Here is a 23447-nt window from a genome sequence, read left to right on the forward strand (position 1 = left end):
GGTGGGGGAGGGAGACAGGGGAAGGTGGGGGTGGGGAGGAGAGAGGGGGAAGGTGGGGGGTGGGGAGGAGAAGGGGAAGGTGGGGGGGTGGGGAGGAGAAGGGGAAGGTGGGGGTGGGGTGGAGGAGAAGGGGAAGGTGGGGGTGGGGAGAGAGAAGGGGAAGGTGGGGGTGGGGGAGGAGAAGGGGAAGGTGGGGTGGGGAGGAGAAGGGGAAGGTGGGGGTGGGGAGGAGAAGGGGAAGGTGGGGGTGGGGAGGGAGAAGGGGAAGGTGGGGGTGGGGAGGAGAAGGGGAAGGTGGGGGTGGGGAGGGAGAAGGGGAAGGTGGGGGTGGGGAGGAGAAGGGGAAGGTGGGGGTGGGGAGGAGAAGGGGAAGGTGGGGGTGGGGAGGAGAAGGGGAAGGTGGGGGTGGGGGAGAAGGGGAAGGTGGGGGTGGGGAGGAGAAGGGGAAGGTGGGGGTGGGGAGGAGAAGGGGAAGGTGGGGGTGGGGAGGAGAAGGGGAAGGTGGGGGTGGGGAGGAGAAGGGGAAGGTGGGGGTGGGGAGGAGAAGGGGAAGGTGGGGGTGGGGAGGAGAAGGGGAAGGGGGGGTGGGGAGGAGAAGTGGAAGGGGGGGTGGGGGAGGAGAAGAGGAAGGGGGGGTGGGGGAGGAGAAGGGGAAGGGGGGGTGGGGAGGAGAAGGGGAAGGAGGGGGTGGGGGAGGAGAAGGGGAAGGGGGGGTGGGGAGGAGGAGGAGAAGGGGAAGGTGGGGGAGGAGAAGGGGAAAGCGGGGGGGGAAGAGAACGGAAAGGGGGAGGGGGGGTAGAGGAGATGGGGAAGGAGAGGGGGGGGGGAAAGGAAAGAAGGGGGGGGAAGGAAAGGAGAAGGGGGGGGGGAGGGTAAGGAGAAGGTGGGGGGGAGGGGGGAGGGAGGCTGAACAGGCCGGGCCCGGCCAGGCCCAAGACTTCGGGCAGGGCCCGTCCCCAGCACCAGATTTACAGGTAGGTGGCGTTGGGTTGGGTCGGGGGGAGGTCGGGTCGGGTCCGGAGTCGGGAGCACGGGTCGGGTGGTCAGGTTGGTTCGGGGGGGGGGGGGGGGGGAAGGTCGGGGGGGGCAGAGGGAGGTCGGGGGGGGGGGGGGGGGGGAGGGAGGGAGGTTCGGGTCAGGGGCGGGAGGGAGAGGAAGGTCAGGTCGGGTGGGGGGGAAGCAGGAGTCGAGTCGGGTCAGGAGGAAGCAGGAGCTGGGCGTGGGAGGCAGCCTTATGCACGCAGCCCCAGTGAGGCCATTCGGCCAGGACTAGGGGCTGCGTGCTTCGGGCCCTTCCCACACAGTTTTGGGCGCCTGGAGCTACTGCACATGCGCGCCCACTGTAGCGCGCATGTGCAGAGGTCCCGGCACTGTTTTCAGCACAGGGACCTGGCTCCGCCCCCTACAGCTCATGCTGCGCTGCGCCCGACTCCAGGGGACCAGCAGGGAGCCGCTAAATCTGTAAGTTTTTTTTAGCCGCACTTTGTGGCGCGAAAAACGGGCGTCCAGGGAAGGGCTGCGCCGTTCTAGGCGCGGCCCGAAACTTGGGCCCCATATGAGCAGGACTTGGTGCCACAGTATCTCGGAACTATTCCTTAGTGTTATTTTGCAATATAACGACACAGCATTACTTACATCCAGAACATCTGTGTTTTCCCCAACACAGAATAGAGAAGTATGCATGAATAAAACCACAACATTTCAGTTCTGGTAATGTACCTCCACCTCAATTGCACAGCAAGCAATTTAGACTCCAATTTACCCTCACATTACATAAACTCAAGCCGACAAGTGCATGAACTATTCAGGATTTTTGTCCAGTCGTAAAAAAGGCCAATTACTGCGCACTTGCATTTGGCTTCATTAGACATACGACATCTATGCTGTACATTTCATTAAAAGAACCTTGCCTTTAAAGAACTATTCCTAATTATAACCCAAATACAAAATGACAGTGAGACCTATTCATTTCAATGAGGAAGCTTAACAGTACAACACAGAAAGTAGTAAGCCAAAGGGCCTAAATTTGTTTTCCCCCACTGCTCCCAGTCGCCTTCCCTTCCCTTCACACAAGAGCGACTAGATGGTCAATGACAGAGGTTTCTCAACCTATCGAAGGAACTACAGCTAAGCTGAGTCCTCCTTTCACCTGATGTTTATGCACTGGCTAATGTTTCCTCCAAGCACCAATTGTAGCCACTGACTGCCACGGTCAGCTAACTCGAGACCAGGGATGACTAGGTCTGACACACACAGAACCACACCTCCGATAGTATCATAACTTATTCAACCACTACAGGGCAGTATACAATCTCAACCATTCAACCACCAGAGGGCATTATACAATCTCACGATACAATCATACCATGCGCACAAATGCTATTGAACCCTTCTAAAGGCACAAATCATATTACTCACTTTCCTGAACTGCCTCCTCTTCATCTTCATGTTCTTCTTCACTCCCTCCATCATCCGACAGGATGTCTCTCTGTTTGCTTACAGCTTTAGACGCAGCTTGCCTTTTTTGACGAGCATCTTTGTGGCCTTTTTCATCTTCACTTTCTTCATCCCCTGCTATATGATGGAAACACAGACAGTGGATTGAATATTAAAATCACTGAAATCCACAGTACTGATACTGGAAGACATTATAGACACTTGTGATGGTTCGTGTGTTGACACCTTGATGTAGTCGTCACAGTAACCTCAATCGGCATAGGGGTGTTTGATGCAGGACATGGGAAAAAATTACACCAATTCAATTGGGAGTACGACCCGGACGTTGAGTCACACAAATAGGGCAGAGTAAAAGGACCTTTGCTCTGCAGTCAGCCATGTTCTACATGCCCTTGGACAGTGACACACCAGACAACTTTCACTCAGGCAAACAGTGATTACATATCGTGGTACACACCATGTGCAAACTTCTCCACCCCCACCAATCTTCTCCCCGCTTCAAGGCAGGGATACAGCTCCAGAAGCAGTCACACATTGCCCTAGCAGCATTCGAAATAAAAGTAAATCAGTTGACGGCACAAATCATTACAAATGGGTATGATTTGGTGGCCATTACAAGACTGGGAATTGTACAGAGGTATCTGACAATTCGGAAAGATAGACAAGAAGGGAATGGAGGTGGGGTAGCTCTGTTAATAAAGGATGATATCAGGGCAGTTGTGAGAGACGATATTGGCTCTAATGAACAAAATGTTGAATCATTGTGGGTAGAGATTAGAGACAGTAAGGGGAAAAAGTCACTGGTGGGAGTAGTTTATAGGCCCCCAAATAATAACTTCACGGTGGGGCGGACAATAATCAAGGGAATAATGGAGGTATGTGAAAAAGGAACGGCAGTAATCATGGGGGATTTTAACCTACAAATCGATTGGTCAAATCAAATCGCACGGGGTAGCCTGGAGGAGGAATTCATAGAATGCATACGGGATTGTTTCTTAGAACAGTATGTTACAGAACCTACAAGGGAGCAAGCTCTCTTAGATCTGGTCCTGTGTAATGAGACAGGAATAATAAACAATCTCCTAGTAAAAGATCCTCTCGGAATGAGTGATCACAGTATGGTTGAATTTGTAATACAGATTGAGGGTGAGGAAGTAGTGTCTCAAACAAGCGTACTATGCTTAAACAAAGGGGACTACAGTGGGAGAGTTGGCTGAAGTAGACTGGGAACACAGACTAAACGGTGGCACAATTGAGGAACAGTGGAGGACTTTTAAGGAGCTCTTTCATAGTGCTCAACAAAAATATATTCCAGTGAAAAAGGGCGGTAAGAGAAGGGATAACCAGCCATGGATAACCAAGGAAATAAAGGAGAGTATCAAATTCAAAATCAATGCATATAAGGTGGCCAAGGTTCGTGGGAAACTAGAAGATTGGGAAAATTTTAAACGACAGCAAAGAATGACTAAGAAAGCAATAAAGAAAGATAGATTATGAAAGTAAACTTGCGCAAAACATTAAAAACAGATAGTAAAAGCTTTTACCGATATATAAAAAGGAAGAGAGCGACTAAGTAAATGTTGGTCCCTTAGAAGATGAGAAGGGGGATTTAATAATGGGAAATGTGGAAATGGCTGAGACCTTAAACAATTATTTTGTTTCGGTCTTCACAGTGGAAGACACAAAAACCATGCCAAAAATTGCTAATCACGGGAATGTTGGAAGGGAGGACCTTGAGACAATCACTATCACTAGGGAGGTAGTGCTGGACAGGCTAATGGGACTCAAGGTAGACAAGTCCCGTGGTCCTGATGAAATGCATCCCAGGGTATTAAAAGAGATGGCGGAAGTTATAGCAGATGCGTTCGTTATAATTTACCAAAATTCTCTGAACGCTGGGGAGGTACCAGCGGATTGGAAAGCAGCTAATGTAACGCTTCTGTTTAAAAAGGGGGGCAGACAAAAGGCAGGTAACTATAGGCCGGTTAGTTTAACATCTGTAGTGGGGAAAATGCTTGAAGCTATCATTAAGGAAGAAATAGCGGGACATCTAGATAGGAATAGTGCAATCAAGCAGACGCAACATGGATTCATGAAGGGGAAATCATGTTTCACTAATTTACTGGAATTCTTTGAGGATATAACGAGCATGGTGGATAGAGGTGTACCGATGGATGTGGTGTATTTAGATTTCCAAAAGGCATTCGATAAGGTGCCACACAAAAGGTTACTGCAGAAGATAAAGGTACGCGGAGTCGGAGGAAATGTATTAGCATGGATCGGGAATTGGCTGGCTAACAGAAAGCAGAGAATCGGGATAAATGGGTCCTTTTCAGGTTGGAAATTGGTGGTTAGTGGTGTGCCACAGGGATCGGTGCTGGGACCACAACTGTTTACAATATACATAGATGACCTGGAAGAGGGGACAGAGTGTAGTGTAACAAAATTTGCAGATGACACAAAGATTAGTGGGAAAGCGGGTTGTGTAGAGGACACAGAGAGGCTGCAAAGAGATTTAGATAGGTTAAGTGAATGGGCTAAGGTTTGGCAGAAGGAATACATTGTTGGAAAATGTGAGGTCATCCACCTTGGGAAAAAAAAGTGAAAGGGAATATTATTTGAATGGGGAGAAATTACAACATGCTGCGGTGCAGAGGGACCTGGGGGTCCTTGTGCATGAATCCCAAAAAGTTAGTTTGCAGGTGCAGCAGGTAATCAGGAAGGCGAATGGAATGTTGGCCTTCATTGCGAGAGGGATGGAGTACAAAAGCAGGGAGGTCCTGCTGCAACTGTACAGGGTATTGGTAAGGCCGCACCTGGAGTACTGCGTGCAGTTTTGGTCACCTTACTTAAGGAAGGATATACTAGCTTTGGAGGGGGTACAGAGACGATTCACTAGGCTGATTCCGGAGATGAGGGGGTTACCTTATGATGATAGATTGAGTAGACTGGGTCTTTATTCGTTGGAGTTCAGAAGGATGAGGGGTGATCTTATAGAAACATTTAAAATAATGAAAGGGATAAGACAAGATAGAGGCAGAGAGGTTGTTTCCACTGGTCGGGGAGACTAGAACTAGGGGGCACAGCTTCAAAATACAGGGGAGCCAATTTAAAACCGAGTTGAGAAGGAATTTCTTCTCCGAGGGGGTTGTGAATCTGTGGAATTCTCTGCCCAAAGAAGCAGTTGAGGCTAGCTCATTGAATGTATTCAAGTCACAGATAGATAGATTTTTAACCAATAAGGGAATTAAGGGTTATGGAGAGCGGGCGGGTAAGTGGAGCTGAGTCCACGGCCAGATCAGCCATGATCTTGTTGAATGGCGGAGCAGGCTCGAGGGGCTAGATGGCCTACTCCTGTTCCTAATTCTTATTTTCTGATGTATTCTTCAGCAGAGAACACACGCAGCGAGTATCAGCAGTGTCAGCCAGTGGCTCAGTGGGTAGCACACTCACCTCCGAGTCAGAAGGTTGTGGGTTCAAGTCCCACTCCAGAGACTTGAGCACAAAATTTAGGCTGACACTCCAATGTAGTATTGAAGGAGGCGCACTGTTGGAGGTGCCGTCTTTCAGGTGACATGTTAAACCGAGGCCCCGTCTGCTCTCTCAAATGGATGTAAAATATCCCATGGCACTGTTTCGAAGAGTAAACGAAAGACTTGCATTTATATCGTGCGTTTCACGACCACTGGATATCTCAAGCACTGTTGTAATGGAGGGGAGTTATCTTTGGCCATAGAGTTATCCCTGAATCAACATAACAAAAAGAGATTATCTGGTCATTATTAGATTGCTATTGTGGGATCTTGCTGTGCACAAATTGACTGCTGCGTTTCCTACATTACAATAGTAACTACACTTCAAAAGTACTTCATTGGCTGTAAAGCGCTTTGGGACGCCTGGTGGTCGTGACAGGCACTATATAAATGCAAATCTTTCTTTCTCATTCAACCGCTCGGAACATTCACAGCTGAGTCCCATCTCAGTAATTTCTAAAAGGTTATCAGGGTCGTAACTCACGGATGTAGAGGCTAACTGCAACACAAGCTGAGATCACAAGCATCGGGGAGTTTAGATGTTGTGCTTTTATGTGCCCGGCAGCTGCATCACCACAAGCCTTTCAGTGGTAGTGACCATTTGAAGCCATAATTCTTATAATTCGGAATTATAATATAAAGATGTCAACAGCAGTGCAATTATGAAGAAGTGAAACGGGTCAAAGTGCAAGCAACAGATTTATAAATGAGACCGTGAGTTTCTCAAGTGGCAGTATCCATCACATTGCACAGACGGTGACGACACACTAGCAACACACGTGGGTCACTGCAACAAAACATTGATTTGAAACGAGTGCGCTGTTTCTGTGGCTAATGATAAATAAATAAAATACATTGATTGGAACAGATCAATCACATTTACAGGATTGCTATAATTAGTGATATTGATAGACCCTCAAAATGCTTAATCCCCATTTGTCAATCATGGTAACGTTCTGAAATTGGCCGTCACAAAGAAGGCAGGTTGTGGAAACGGAGGCAAGAGCAAAATACTGCGCATGCTGGAAATGTGAAGTTTAAAAAAAAATGCTGGCAATCCGAGGCTTCTGAGGAATTCCTCACTTTGCAACCTTGAAAGGGAAGTGGAAACGGAGGGTCCATAGAACGTTGGGAAAATAACAGTGTCATTCATTTAATAATAATCCCACTGACCAGGGTAGCGACACTGCAAAGTCCTCTTGTACAGTGGACAACTTAACAAGAACCCCTGAAAGAAACCAATGTATTGAGCTGCTCAAGACTCCAACAAGTCTTTATTCTTTGTCTCAATACATTATTTATTCATGTGTTCCACCATTTATTTTCCAGAAGAGTACAAAATCAAAAGCAGCATTCAAGGCAGATTTTGCAACTGCTCACTCAGATCTTTGCAGAGGTAAACGGTTTTGATAAACAACTTTTATTTTACAGAGCACCCCCCAATGATTGGCCCCATATCAGAGCACCTTTGTACGTTTGCCCGGTTTCAATTTGGAGTTTTTCCACACACAAAAACTGCACACAAGTTATTTTCCAGAAATAAACAAGTGTTTTGTTGCCGGGTGGAATGGCATTGATTGGTACAGGGAATCGATGAACTCTGGATTTAAACCAATTGAGCTCTTCAATTCAACAAAATGTATCATCTGGTTACGAGATTTGGTTTCAAGCAAAAAAAACCACACACAGTGTCCTAGAAAAAAAAACAACCACCACGGCCAAGCTGCTCAAGCGGTTTCGAAAGGTGCGGCAAACACAGGAAATTATCTGGCAACAAAATGCTCAACTCTTGAAACCAGTTACCATGTGTCAGCTGTGGTTCAGTGGGTAGCATCCTCGACTCTGATTCAGAAGTTTGTGGGTTCAAGTCCCACTACGGGGACTTTAGCACAGAAATCCAGGCTGTCACTCCAGTGTAGTGATGACGGAGCGCTGCACTGTCGGAGGTGCCGCCTTTTGGACGAGACGTTAAACCAAGGCCCTGTCTTTCCTCAGGTGGACGTAAAAGATCCCGCGGCATTATTTCGAAGAAGAGCAGGGAAGTTATCCCCGGTGTCCTGGCCAATATTTATCCCTCAATCAACATCATTAAAACAGTTAATCTGGTCATGATCATATTTGCAAGTTTGTGGGCAAATTGGCTGCCACATTTCCTACAATAACTACATTTCAAAAGTATGTAATTGGCTGTAAAGCACAGACATTCGGTGGTCGTGAAAGGTGCTATATAAATGCAAGCCTTTCTTTTTTCTTTTTAAAGGCAGCCCTCTGGATAAAGCTGTCTCTTCAGTAAAGGCCGCCCAAGCCAGACAACCAAAAGCAAGGAGGGAGGATGCAACAGGAGTCAGAATTATGCAAAGAAGCGTCATGTTTCAAAAATCAGCGACAAAATCATCATCAAGATGCAGAGGGCCATCACAACGAACATTAAATAAAAATCTCTACACCTGGAAACAATCACCAAGTCATCTCGCGTGCCACTGCTCACAGATCGTTCAGGATACGATGCTCAGCTGCTAAGGTACAGCTGTGTGTGACCCGACTTGTCCCTTTTTGATGCCAGAGCTCAGAAATGCTCTAAATAAGCCCAATGAAGTAAATTGGAGGCAATTTGCTCAATTAATTTTAAATTGGCAACTGCTCTTCAATTCCCCCGGCTTCCCCCAAACTGGGGGGAAGCCATGTAATTAAGGTCAGAAGGAATGCCTAGCTTTATAAGTTGTCCAGTTGTTTTATGAAGATGATGTTTGAGCCAATCAGATGCAGGTCAGTGCCGAGATGCAAGAGAGAAAAAATGAAAGTTATTTCGAAACAAACACTTGGATTGAGCGTTGTGGGATGGTATGCTGCAATTCCATTTAACAGAGACACAGAGCAGCCGAGTAACATAGAAAATAGGTGCAGGAGTAGGCCATTCGGCCCTTCTAGCCTGCACCGCCATTCAATGAGTTTATGGCTGAACATGCAACTTCAGTACCCCATTCCTGCTTTCTCACCATACACCTTGATTCCCCTAGTAGTAAGGACTTCATCTAACTCCTTTTTGAATATATTTAGTGAATTGGCCTCAACAACTTTCTGTGGTAGAGAATTCCACAGGTTCACCACTCTCTGGGTGAAGAAATTCCTCCTCATCTCGGTCCTAAATGGCTTCCCCCTTATCCATAGACTGTGTCCCCTGGTTCTGGACTTCCCCAACATTGGGAACATTCTTCCTGCATCTAACCTCGTCAGAATTTTAAACGTTTCTTTGTGGTCCCCTCTCATTCTTCTGAACTCCAGTGAATACAAGCCCAGTTGATCCAGTCTTTCTTGATAGGTCAGTCCCGCCATCCCGGGAATCAGTCTGGTGAACCTTCGCTGCACTCCGTCAATAGCAAGAATGTCCTTCCTCAGGTTAGGAGACCAAAACTGTACACAATACTCCAGGTGTGGCCTCACCAAGGCCCTGTACAATTGTAGCAACACCTCCCTGCCCCTGTACTCAAATCCCCTCGCTACGAAGGCCAACATGCCATTTGCTTTCTTAACCGCCTGCTGTACCTGCATGCCAACCTTCAATGACTGATGTACCATGACATCCAGGTCTCTTTGCACCTCCCCTTTTCCTAATCTGTCACCATTCAGATAATAGTCTGTCTCTCTGTTTTTACCACCAAAGTGGATAACCTCACATTTATCCACATTATACATCATCTGCCATGCATTTGCCCACTCACCTAACCTATCCAAGTCGCTCTGCAGCCTCATAGCATCCTCCTCGCAGCTCACACTGCCACCTAACTTAGTGTCATCCGCAAATTTGGAGATACTACATTTAATCCCCTCGTCTAAATCATTAATGTACAGTGTAAACAGCTGGGGCCCCAGCACAGAACCTTGCGGTACCCCACTAGTCACTGCCTGCCATTCTGAAAAGTACCCATTTACTCCTACTCTTTGCTTCCTGTCTGACAACCAGTTCTCAATCCATGTCAGCACACTACTCCCAATCCCATGTGCTTTAACTTTGCACATTAATCTCTTGTGTGGGACCCTGTCGAAAGCCTTCTGAAAGTCCAAATATACCACATCAACTGGTTCTCCCTTGTCCACTCTACTGGAAACATCCTCAAAAAATTCCAGAAGATTTGTCAAGCATGATTTCCCTTTCACAAATCCATGCTGACTTGGACCTATCATATTACCTCTTTCCAAATGTACTGCTATGACATTCTTAATAATTGATTCCATCATTTTACCCACTACCGATGTCAGGCTGACCGGTCTATAATTCTCTGTTTTCTCTCTCCCTCCTTTTTTAAAAAGTGGGGTTACATTGGCTACCCTCCACTCCATAGGAACTGATCCCGAGTCAATGGAATGTTGGAAAATGACTGTCAATGCATCCACTATTTCCAAGGCCACCTCCTTAAGTACTCTGGGATGCAGTCCATCAGGCCTTGGGGATTTATCGGCCTTCAATCCCATCAATTTCCACAACACAATTTCCCGACTAATAAGGATTTCCCTCAGTTCCTCCTCCTTACTAGACCCTCCGACCCCTTTTATATCCGGAAGGTTGTTTGTGTCCTCCTCAGTGAATACCGAACCAAAGTACTTGTTCAATTGGTCCGCCATTTCTTTGTTCCCCATTATGACTTCCCCTGATTCTGACTGCAGGGGACCTACATTTGTCTTTACTAACCTTTTTCTCTTTACATATCTATAGAAACTTTTGCAATCCGTCTTAATGTTCCCTGCAAGCTTCTTCTCGTACTCCATTTTCCCTGCCCTAATCAAACCCTTTGTCCTCCTCTGCTGAGTTCTAAATTTCTCCCAGTCCCCGGGTTCGCTGCTATTTCTGGCCAATTTGTATGCCACTTCCTTGGCTTTAATACTATCCCTGATTTCCCTTGATAGCCACGGTTGAGCCACCTTACCTTTTTTATTTTTACGCCAGACAGGAATGTACAATTGTTGTAGTTCATCCATGCGGTCTCTAAATGTCTGCCATTGCCCATCCACAGTCAACCCCTTCAGTATCATTCGCCAATCTATCCTAGCCAATTCACGCCTCATACCTTCAAAGTTACCCTTCTTTAAGTTCTGGACCATGGTCTCTGAATTAACTGTTTCATTCTCGATCCTAATGCAGAATTCCACCATATTATGGTCACTCTTCCCCAAGGGGCCTCGCACAACGAGATTGCTAATTAATCCTCTCTCATTACACAACACCCAGTCTAAGATGGCCTCCCCCCTAGTTGGTTCCTCGACATATTGGTCTAAAAAACCATCCCTTATGCACTCCAGGAAATCCTCCTCCACCGTATTGCTTCCAGTTTGGTTAACCCAATCTATGTGCATATTAAAGTCACCCATTATAACTGCTGCACCTTTATTGCACGCACCCCTAATTTCATGTTTGATGCCCTCCCCAACATCACTACTACTGTTTGGAGGTCTGTACACACCTCCCACTAACGTTTTTTGCCCTTTGGTATTCTGCAGCTCTACCCATATAGATTCCACATCTTGTGAAATCACCGAGATCCTCTAATTGGCAATGTATTTCAATGGGACTTAAATTACGTATTGCAAGTATAAATAGAAATGTAGCTCAAAATGGGAAGATTTTAAAAGAACAACCTTGGTGTGCAGATATACAAATCAAGGTAAACATAATCATATGGTCTTTGCTCGTCTGCAAGACAGTAACTAGAGACCACGAATTAAAAAATCATAAAATATTGAGGGTTAGAACAACTGTCACTATACCGAGGGTAGTTTGAATGTGGAATTCTCCACCTTAAAACCAGGGCTGAAGCCGAGTCTGTAAGTTCTCTTTAAAGGGAGTGAAATATTTTTTCAAAAAATAGTATTAAAATATACGAACGAGAAGCAGCGGGATTAGACTTGGGCTGCTCAATTGTAGGAAAGCATCACTACAGACGAATTCTGTGCTGTAACATTGCCAGAAGAGTAATACATCATTCAACGTCGGAACGGAAATGTCCAAATAAAAAAGGTCATATGCAAAGAAAGCATTTGAATAAAAAGCCAACTGGAAGCAGTCCCGGTACAGCTGAGTTTACTGGCCAACAGTAGTGGCAGGGCAGAGACAAGAGTGTGCTCAAAGGCACAAATGATTCTATTCCATTCTGAAAATGAACGCCATTACTATCCTTCAAATCCTAGGTGTATTTTGTTTGAGCAGCCAGTCACCTCATAACTTCAAACGTAGCAGATCGCTATCGGTCAGAAATTCAAGCTTTATTGTTGGGCCTTGGGAGGGCTGACAAACACCTAAAAATTGAAAATTCACACAACACTTATCTATCGAATCGCTGCAAAAGAATTAATAAAAACTGTAATTGCCTTTTTTGCGGGTCTTCACACTTACCGCAAATTTTTGGCAAAAGCGCTATTTCGGGTCTTGCACTGCGGCGGTCCTCTCTCCAGCCAAGCTTAGCACCGCCCGAGTACTTGATCAGCCAGACCTTTCACACTCAGGGTGGTGAACTACACTACGGCCCTTCGCCTCTAACCGTGGTTTATCAAAGAGAACAGGAGACGAACCCCTGGCACGGTAACTTCTCCATTAACAGGAGCGAGCAGCTTACCTGTAGCACTGAGCCGGGGCTTGGGCGTCGTCGTCTTTTTTTTTTCAGGTACTGTTTTAGTCTTCCGTCCCTTTTTGCTTTTCTTCAAAGAGCTCTTGTAGTCGCTGTCATCATCATCTTCCACGTAAAAGTCTGCATCACTTCCAGAATCCCCTTCTATAATAACATTGAACAATTGTGAAATTCAGCCGTACAGCTATTACTCATTTCCATGATGGACTCACTAAACAGGATTCAAGATTTTTTAAAACAACGATGCTGTATTTTTTTAACAAAGCTTAGGATTTTAAAAGCATTTTGTGCTGCTTCATTAACACCAATATTAATTGTGTGCTAATGCTTAGGAAGCACACACACAGTGAGGCAAGATATACAACATGATGGAGCAGTTACAGTACTGGACTGGAAACTCACAGATTGTGAATTCAAAAGTTCCCATGACAAATGGTGAAACTGATTCAATAAATCTAGTCGTTTATTGACCATCTCAGATTACCTAAAAACACAAGATCACTAATGCCCTTCAGGGAAGGGAAATTACCACTGCCACCTGGTCTGGCCTACACCCGACTCCAGTTCACGCTACGTGGCTCGCTGTTAATGCTGGCAGGGCAAGTAGCAATGGGCAACACACACACTGCAAGATCATACAAAAGGGGCCTCAGCCGAGAAAACTCTAGCATTATTTATTTAAAAACATCTGGATACAAATTGTAGCTGAAGATTTCCTTCTATTTCTCATTGTATCCATGAACCGACTGCCCGAAACTAACATTTGAAATCAAACAGGACCAATGCACCTCTTCCAACATTAACATGACACTCTGGGACTTTTTATACCTCCACATAAGTCAAACTTTTCTCATGAAACTATTAGTTCCTGGAAAATTGGTGTCGCTGGCAAGGCTAGCATTTATTGTCCATCCCTAATTGCCCTCGAGAAGGTGGTGGTGAGTCGCCTTCTTGAACCGATGTAGTCCATGTGGTGAAGGTACTCCCACAGTGCTGTTAGGGAGTTCCAGGATTTGGACCTAGCGACGATGAAGTAACGGCGATATATTTCCAAGTCAGGGTGGTGTGTGATTGGAGGGGATGCTGTCCCCATGTGCCTGCTGCCCTTGTCCTTCTAGGTGATAAAAGTTTGGGAGGTGCTGCCGAAGCCTTGGCAAGGTGCTGCAGTGCATCTTGTAGATGGTACACACTGCAGCCATGGTGCGCCGGTGGTAGAGGGAATAAATGTTTAAGGTGGTGGACGGGGTGCTGATCAAGAGGGCTGCTTTGTCCTGGATGGTGTCGAGCTTCTTGAGTGCTGTTGGAGCTGCACTCATCCAGGCAAGTAATGAGCATTCCATCACCCTCCTGACTTGTGCTTTGTAGATGGTGGAAAGTCTTTGGGGATTAAGGTGGTGAGTCACTTACCACAGAATACCCAGCTTGTGACCTGCACTTGTTGTATTTATATGGCTGGTCCAGTTAAGTTTCTGGTCATGTATTGATAACATTCATATGAACATAAGAAATAGGAGGAGTCGGCCATTTGGCCCCTCGAGCCTGCTCCGCCATTCAATAAGATCATGGCTGATCTGATCATGGACTCAGCTCCATTTCCCTGCCCGCTCCCCATAACCCTTTACTCCCTTATCATTCAAAAATCTGTCTATCTCCACCTTAAATATATTCAAAGACCCAGTCTCCACAGCTCTCTGGGTCAGAGAATTCCACAGATTCACAACTCTCACAGAAGAAATGTCTCCTCACCTCAGTTTTAAATGGGCGGCCCCTTATTATAAGACTATGTCCCCTATGAGTGGAAATATCCTCTCTGCATCCACCTTGACGAGCCCCCTCATTGGGCCCAAGTTTCCACATGATAAAAAACGGGTGCCCCTCCGAGCTGGGCGCCCGTTTTTCGCGCCTAAAACGGCGCCGGAAAAAAAACGAGCGATTCTGGAGCGCTTTGCAGCTCCTTGTCTGCTTGGCGCGACGCCCAGGGGGGCGGAGCCTACACTCGCGCCAATTTTGTAAGTGGGAGGGGGCGGGTACTATTTAAATTAGTTTTTTTCCTGCCGGCAACGCTGCACGTGCGCGTTGGAGCGTTCGCACATGCTCAGTGTGAAAGAAACATTGGCACTCGGCCATTTTTGTAGTTCTTTGTAGCTGTTTAGTTTTTTAATAATAGTACATTGCCATCAGCACAGAGGCTTCTTGTAGCAGTGAGAAGGCTGCAGGAAGCCTCAGAAAGTTGAGGCAGCCGTTTCCCGACGACCTCCCCCTTTTGCCGTCGGGAAATGGCTCCTCAATTTCTGAGGCTTCCTGCAACCCTTCTCTCTTTCCCGCCAGCCGTCTGGAACGGCTCCATATTCCCCCCCCCCCCCCCCCGCGTTCGGTCGGCTCCCTTCCCTTTTCCCCCTCCCGCGTTCGGTCGGCTCTCTCCCTCCCGCGTTCGTCGGCTCCCTCCCCCCCCCCCCCCCAACCGCCCGCGTTCGTCGGTTCCCTCCCCCCACCCCCCGTTCGGTCGGCTCCCTCCTCCTTCCCCCCCCCCCCCCCCGCCTTTGCTGCAGCATTCTCCCTGGCTGAAGCACTTTCACACAAGTAGGAAGATGGTTTATTTAATCTTTTCTTTGCTTTTAAATGTTTATTCAGGTTGGATTTATTTGTATAAGTTTAAATTAGGATTGATTGTAGAATTTAATGAGTTCCCTTCCCCCCCCACCTCGTTCTGGACGCCTGATTTGTAACCTGCGCCTGATTTTTTAATGTGTAGAACAGGTTTTTTCAGTTCTACAAAAATCTTCACTTGCTCCATTCTACTTTAGTTTGGAGTACATTTTCACTGTGGAAACTTTCAAATCAGGCGTCAGTGGGAGGACACGCCCCCTTTTGAAGAAAAAATTCTGTTCCAAAGTAGAACTGTTCTACCTGACTAGAACTGCAGAAAAAAAAATGTGGAGAATTGCAAATTCTAAGATAGTCCATTCTCCACCAGTTGCTCCTAAAAATCAGGTGCAAATCATGTGGAAACTTGGGCCCAATATCTTATAAGTTTCAATAAGATCACCTCTCATTCTTTTGAACTCCAATGTGTATAGGCCAAACCTACTCAAGCTATCCTCATAAATCAACCCCCTCAACGCCGGAATCAACCTAGTGAACTTTCTCTGAACGGCCTCCAATGCAAGTATATCCTTCCTTAAAGGAGAGCAAAAATGTATGCAGTACTCCAAGGTGGCCTCGCCAATATCCTGTACTAGCAGGACTTCTCTGCTTTTATACTCTATCACCCTTGCAATAAAGGCCAACATTCCATTTGCCTTCCTGATTACTTGCTAAACCTTCATACTAACTTTTTGTGTTTCATGCACAAGGACCCCCAAGTCCCACTGTACTGCAGCACCATGCAACTTTTCTCCATTTAAATTATAATTTGCTTTTTTATTATTTCTGCCAAAGTGGATAACCTCACATTTTCCCACATTATACTCCATCTGCTAAATTTTTGCCCACTCACTTAACCTGTCTATATCCCTTTGCAGATTTTTTGTGTCGTCCTTACAATTTGCTTTCCTATCCATCTTTGTATCATCAGCAAACTTGGTTACGTTACACTCGGTCCCTTCATCCAAGTCATTAATATAGATTGTAAATAGTTGAGGCCCCAACACTGATCCCTGCGGCACCCCACTAGTTACTGTTTGCCAACCGGAAAATGACCCATTTATCCCGACTCTCTGTTTTCTGTTAGTTAGCCAATCCTCTATCCATGCTAATATATTACCCCCAACCCCGTGAACTTCCATCTTGTGCAGTAACCTTTTGTGGCACCTTATCGACTGCCTTCTGGAAATCCAAATACACCACATCCACTGGTTCCTCCTTATCCACCTGCTCGTTACATCCTCAAAGAACTCCAGAAAATTTGTCAAACATGATTTCCCTTTCATAAAACCATGCTGACTCTGCTTGATTGAATCATGCTTTTCTAAATGTCCCGCTACTGCTTCCTTAATGGACTCCAGCATTATCCCAACAACAGATGTTAACTGGTCAATAGTTTCCTGCTTTTTGTCTGCCGCCTTTTTTAAATAGGGGTGTTACATTTGCGGTTTTCCAATCCGCTGGAACCGCCCCAGAATCCAAGGAATTTTGGTAGATTACAACCAATGCTTCCACAATCTCTGCTGCCACTTCTTTTAAGACCCTAGGATGTAAGCCATCAGGTGCGGGGGACTTGTCCGCCTTTAGTCCCATTATTTTACCTAGTACTACTTCATTCGTGAGTGTTAAGTTCCTCCTTCCCTATAACCCCTTGATTATCCACTACTGGGATGTTTTTAGTGTCTTCTACTGTGAAGACCGATACAAAATATTTGTCCTACGTTTCTGCCATTTCCCTGTTCTCCATTATTAATTCCCCAGTCTCATCCTCCAGGGGACCAGTGACTTTAGCCACTCTTTTCCTTTTTATGTACCTGTAGAAACTCTTACTATCTGTTTTTATATTTCATGCTAGTTTACTTTCATAATCTATCTTCCCTCTTTTAATCATATTTTTAGTCGTTCTCTGCTGGCTTTTAAAAATTTCCCAATCGTCTGGCCTTCCACTAGTCTTGGCCACATTGTATGCCTTTGTTTTCAATTTGATACCATCCCTTATTTCCTTAGTTAGCTACGGATGGTTATCCCTTCTCCATCCATCAACCCAAACAAAATGTGTTAGCATTGAAGCCTCGAGAATTGGGAGGGAAGAAGGGCAGAAGTAGGTTGCCTCGGGTAAGGTGGCTCCTCCCACTGAAAGCTCTTTCAGAGAAGGACAAACTCATTATTGATGCTCTGGTTACTGAAGCAGGGATCTCTAATCTAACATAACTGCCTCGTGGCTACTCCAGCGCTCGAGAAACGAGACATTTCTGCATCCTTTTGAATTGGTACAGTGCTTTTAATGAAGTACAGTCCTGTGATCAGCATTACTGGTTCTATCTGATTCAGAACTCAACAGAAGGAATGGATTAAGTAGCCTCACTAATGTACGTACAGCCCACATGGATAGCAAAATTATTTAATATTGTCACCATATAGGTTTTGTAGCCATAGTCGGGGAAAAGACAGTTAATCCTCAAATCAGCAACAACCCTCTTAAGCTCTTATTCCATCAATATTTTAATAAAATTGGAGGTTATAGCAATAACAGTTCAACATGCACCGTACACAACTATACCAAACAATACCCAAAGGAGCCTCCCTCAAAAATGCTTTTAATGCAATCAGTGCATGCCACTCGAAGAATTGCTGGGTGAAGTTGAAGTGGATAGATTTTTGGTATTCAAGAATTATGGGGAACAGACGGAGAGGTGGAGTTGAGGCCAAGATCAGATCAGCCATGATCTTATTGAATGGCGGAACAGGCTCGAGGCGCCAAATGGCCGGCTCCTGCTCCCATTTCTTGTGCTGCCGTCTGGAGATTCTGCGCAGGCCACGTACCGGCTTTTAGTGGGAGATTTCGGGATTGCGCCGCGCAGCCAAAATACAATGACAGGAAACATTGATTGGGACTGCAGGTAAAAGGAGCTCTCTCATGCTCCCCTTTTACTATCCAGCAACAATCCTGCACCTTTCTTAAAAACGCTCATCAGAAGCTCTCCTGTCCTTTAACCTTCTATCTGCACTGAAACAGAAACAAACGAGGGCTTCAAGTTATCCTGCATTTACTGTGTGTGATATCCACCCAGTTTAAAACAAAATTTCACTCAAGTCAGCTCACTGTGAGAAACAAGACAAAATAAAACTCTTGGTTTGGTGACATCAGTCATTGAAAGTTGGCATCTAGGTACAGCAGGCAGTGAAGGCGGCAAATGGTATGTTGGCCTTCATAGCTAGGGGTTTTGAGTATAGGAGCAGGGAGGTCTTACTGCAGTTGTACAGGGCCTTGGTGAGGCCTCACCTGGAATAGTGTGTTGAGTTTTGGTCTCCTAATGAGAGGAAGGACGTTCTTGTTATTGAAGGAGTGCAGCGGAAGGTTCACCAGACTGATTCCCGGGATGGCTGGTCTGACATATGAGGAGAGACTGGATCGACTGGGCCTGTATTCACTGGAGTTTAGAAGGAGGAGGGGATCTCATAGAAACATATAAAATTCTGACGGGACTGGACAGGTTAGATGCAGGAAGAATGTTCCCGATGTTGGGGGAAGTCCAGAACCAGGGGACACAGTCTAAGGATAAGGGGTAAGCCATTTAGGACTGAGATGAGGAGAAACTTCTTCACTCAGAGAGTTGTTAACCTGTGGAATTCCCTGCCGCAGAGAGTTGTTGATGCCAGTTCATTGGATATATTCAAGAGGGAGTTAGATATGGCCCTTATGGCTAAAGAGATCAAGGGGTATGGAGAGAAAGCAGGAAAGGGGTACTAAGGTGAAAGATCACTGAATGGTGGTGCAGGCTTGAAGGGCCGAATGGCCGACTCCTGCACCTATCTTCTATGTTTCAAGACTGAAAAATGATACCAACATAATACTATCAGAAAAGCAGCAAGAATTACTGAGCCAATGTTAACCCAAGCACACGTTTCCCTTTCAATTAAAACCAGCAGCAGGACTTATCACAACAGCAGCAAGCAGTGCTCCTTACTGAGGCTCAGACACCCAACACAACAGGTCTGTCATGCAGTTAATCGTTCCCTGCCTTGTGATACCTTACCCAGCCACTGGGGAACCAGAAAATATTGGAAAGCATTTCTATTCTGCAGGTACTGTGGAAACCACTCCATATGAGCAGGACTTGGTGCCACAGTATCTCGGAACTATTCCTTGGTGTCATTTTGCATATAACTACGCAATACTTACATCCAGAATGTCTGTTTTCCCCAACACTGAATATAGAAGTACGCATGAATAAAACCACAACATTTCAGTTCTGGTAAAGTACCTCCACCTCAATTGCACAGCAAGCAATTTAGACTCCAATTTACCCTCACATTACATAAACTCAAGCCTACAATTGCATGAACTATTCAGGATTTTTGTCCAGTCGTAAAAAAGGCCAATTACTGCGCACTTGCATTTGGCTTCATTAGACATACGACATCTATGCTGTACATTTCATTAAAAGAACCTTGCCTTTAAAGAACTATTCCTAATTATAACCCAAATACAAAATGACAGTGGGACCTATTCATTTCAATGAGGAAGCTTAACAGTACAACACAGAAAATAGTAAGCCAAAGGGCCTAAATTTGTTTTCCCCCACTGCTCCCAGTCGCCTTCCCTTCCAGTTGTCTGCTCTTCACACAAGAGCGACTAAATGGTCAATGACAGAGGTTTCTCAACCTATCGAAGGAACTACAGCTAAGCTCAGTCCGCCTTTCACCTGATGTTTATGCACTGGCTAATGTTTCCTCCAAACACCAATTGTAGCCACTGACTGCCACGGTCAGCTAACTCGAGACCAGAGATGACTAGGACTGAGAGACATAGCACCACCCCTCATAGTATCATAACTTATTCAACCACCAGAGGGCGGTATACAATCTCAACCTTCAACCAACAGAGGGCAGTATACAATTTTACAATTCAACCAGAGGGCAGTATTACAATCCTACATTTCAACCACCAGAGGGCAGAGTACAATTCTCACCATTCAACCACCAGAGGGCAGTATACATCATAAGCAGTCCCTCGAAATCGAGGAAGACTTGCTTCCACTCTAAGAGTGAGTTCTCAGGTGACTGAACAGTCCAATACAGGAATTAAAGTCTCTGTCAGAGGTGGAACAGATACTCGTTGAAGGAAAGGGTGGGTGGGGAGTCTAGTTTGCCGCATTCTTCTTCCGCTGCCTGCGCTTGTTTTCTGCGTGCTCTCATAGAAAAATAGCAAATAGGTGTAGGAATAGGCCATTTGGCCCTTCGAGCTTGCACCACCATTCAATAAGATCATGGCTGATCATTCACCTTAGTACCCCTTTCCTGCTTTCTCTCCATACTCCTTGATCCCTTTAGCCGTAAGGGCCATATCTAACTCCCTCTTGAATATATCCAATGAACTAGCACCAACAACTCTCTGCGGTAGGGAATTCCACAGGTTAACAACTCTGAGTGAAGAAGTTTTTCCACATCTCAGTCCTAAATGGCTTATCCCTTATCCTTAGATTGTGTCCCCTGGTTCTGGACTTCCCGAACATCAGGAACATTCTTCCTGCATCTAACCTGTCCAGTCCCGTCAGAATTTTATATGTTTCTATGAGATCCCCTCTCATTCTTCTAAACCCCAGGCCCAGTCGATCCAGTCTCTCCTCATATATCAGTCCTGCCATCCCGGGAGTCAGTCTGGTGAACCTTCGCTGCACTCCCTCAATAGCAAGAACATCCTTCCTCAGATTAGGAGACCAAAACTGAACACAATATTCCAGGGGAGGCCTCACTAAGCCCCTGTACAACTGCAGTAAGACCTCCCTGCTCCGATACTCAAATCCCCTAGCTATGAAGGCCAACATACCATTTGCCTTCTTCACCGCCTGCTGTACCTGCATGCCAACTTTCAATGACTGATGTACCATGACACCCAGGTCTCGTTGCACCTCCACTTTTCCTCATCTGCCACCATTCAGATAATATTCTGCCTTCGTGTTTTTGCCACCAAAGTGGATAACCTCACATTTATCCACATGATACTGCATCTGCCACACGTTTGCCCACTCACCTAATCTGTCCAAGTCACCCTGCAGCCTTTTAGCGTCCTCCTCACAGCTCACACCGCCACCCAGCTTAGTGTCCTCTGCAAACTTGGAGATATCACACTCAATTCCCTCATCCAAATCATGAATGTATATTGCAAATAGCTGGGGTCCCAGTACCGAGCCCTGCGGCACCCCACTAGTCATTGCCTGTCATTCTGAAAAGGATCCGTTTATCCCAACTCTCTGCTTCCTGTCTGCCAACCAATTCTCTATCCTAAGAATTCAGGTTCCACCTCGGCATCAAGGCTCGAGGTGCTCAGCGCCCTCCCAGATGTCGGTGGGGATGTTGCACTTTATCAAGCAGGTTTTGAGGGTGTCCTTGAAACGTTTCCTCTGCCCACCTGGGGCTCACTTGCTGTGTAGGAGCTCCGAGTAGAGAGCTTACTTTGGAATTCTTGTGTTGGGCATGCGAACAATGTGGCCCACCCAACGGAGCTGCCGCAAGTGTGGTCAGTGCTTCAATGCTGGGGATGTTGGCCTGATCGAGAATACTGGCATTGGTGCGTCTGTCTTCACAGCGGATTTGCAGGATCTTGCAGAGACATAATTGGTGGTATTTCTCGAGCGATTTGAGGTGTCTACTGTATATGGTCCACTTCTCTGGGCCACACAGGAGGGCAGGTATCACTACAGCCCTGTAGACCAGAAGCTTGGTGTCAGATTTGAGGGCCTGATCTTTGAACACTCTCTTCCTCAGGCAACCGAAGGCTTTGTCGGCGCACTGGAGGCGGTGTTGAACCTCATCGTCGATGTCTGCCCTTGCTGATTAAAGTCTCCCGAAGTATGGAAAATTGTCCAAGGCCGTGCCGCGGATATTGATGACTGGGGGGCAGTGCTGTGTGGCGGGGTCAAGTTGGTGGAGGACCTGTGTCTTACAGATGTTTAGTTTAAGGCCCATGCTTTCGTAGGCCTCGGTGAAGATGTTGACGATAGCTTGAAGTTCAGCCTCAATGTGCGCAGACGCAAGCGTCGTCCGAGTACTGTAACTCGATGACAGAGGATGGGATGGTCTTGGATCTGGCCTGGAGGCGATGAAGGTTGAACAGGTTTTCATTGGTTCTATAGTTTAGTTCAACTCCAGCGGGGAGCTTGCTGAGCACGAGGTGGAGCATTGCGTGCAGTTTTTGTTTCCATATTTACAAAAGGATATACCGTATATACTCGCGTATCATGCGACTTTTGAAGACCTAAATTGTAACCTAAATTTGGGGGGTCGCATGATACGCGAGATACAAAATTTGCGGGTGTGAAGTGCTGGCCAAGATTAGGCTGTTAGGCTGTTAAGCAGACCGTATCCACGCTGAATCTCGGCATGCTCCAACAATCCTCTATGTAAAGACATTTCTCTTGGTTTCTCCTCTCACTCTCCATGATGGTTGTAAATCGAATATCCCTGGTTGATATTAGTTCCTCGATACTCATGACCAAATCATTAGTTTATGTGGAAAACAAGCCAAGTTCCTGCAGCACACCACTAACTACATCCTCCCAATGCAAAAAAAAATCCATTTGACTCCTGCTGAAATTCTTCTCTTCAGGGGGAGAGAGAGTCGCGGAGGTCGGGGGGGGGGAGAGAGTCGCGGAGGTCGGGGGGGAGAGAGTCGCGGAGGTCGGGGGGGAAGAGAGTCGCGGAGGTCGGGGGGGAGAGAGTCGCGGAGGTCGGGGGGGAGAGAGTCGCGGAGGTCGGGGGGGGAGAGAGTCGCGGAGGTCGGGGGGGAGAGAGTCGCGGAGGTCGGGGGGGAGAGAGTCGCGGAGGTCGGGGGGGAGAGAGTCGCGGAGGTCGGGGGGGAGAGAGTCGCGGAGGTCGGGGGGGGAGGGAGAGTCGCGGAGGTCGGGGGGGGAGGGAGAGTCGCGGAGGTCGGGGGGGGAGGGAGAGTCGCGGAGGTCGGGGGGGAGAGAGTCGCGGAGGTCGGGGGGAGAGAGTCGCGGAGGTCGGGGGGGAGAGAGTCGCGGAGGTCGGGGGGGAGAGAGTCGCGGAGGTCGGGGGGGAGAGAGTCGCGGAGGTCGGGGGGGAGAGAGTCGCGGAGGTCGGGGGGGAGAGAGTCGCGGAGGTCGGGGGGGAGAGAGTCGCGGAGGTCGGGGGGGAGAGAGTCGCGGAGGTCGGGGGGGAGAGAGTCGCGGAGGTC

The 23447-nt window shown here is 46.9% G+C and overlaps 1 protein-coding gene across 3 annotated transcripts in view; it reads right to left on the reverse strand.

Moving 5' to 3' along the window:
• nucks1a (nuclear casein kinase and cyclin-dependent kinase substrate 1a) overlaps positions 1-23447 on the reverse strand; it is a 106160-nt gene that overhangs the window by 13275 nt on the left and 69438 nt on the right. For all 3 annotated transcript variants that reach the window (XM_070859083.1, XM_070859081.1, XM_070859082.1), the window contains 2 exons: positions 12596-12751; positions 2419-2574 (listed from right to left, as the gene is read on the reverse strand). In XM_070859083.1, the coding sequence (XP_070715184.1) occupies positions 2419-2574; positions 12596-12751 (312 nt within the window). The remainder of the gene's footprint in view (positions 1-2418; positions 2575-12595; positions 12752-23447) is intronic.

Source organism: Pristiophorus japonicus, chromosome 17 (assembly GCF_044704955.1).
Source record: "Pristiophorus japonicus isolate sPriJap1 chromosome 17, sPriJap1.hap1, whole genome shotgun sequence".
Lineage (NCBI taxonomy): Eukaryota > Metazoa > Chordata > Chondrichthyes > Pristiophoridae > Pristiophorus > Pristiophorus japonicus.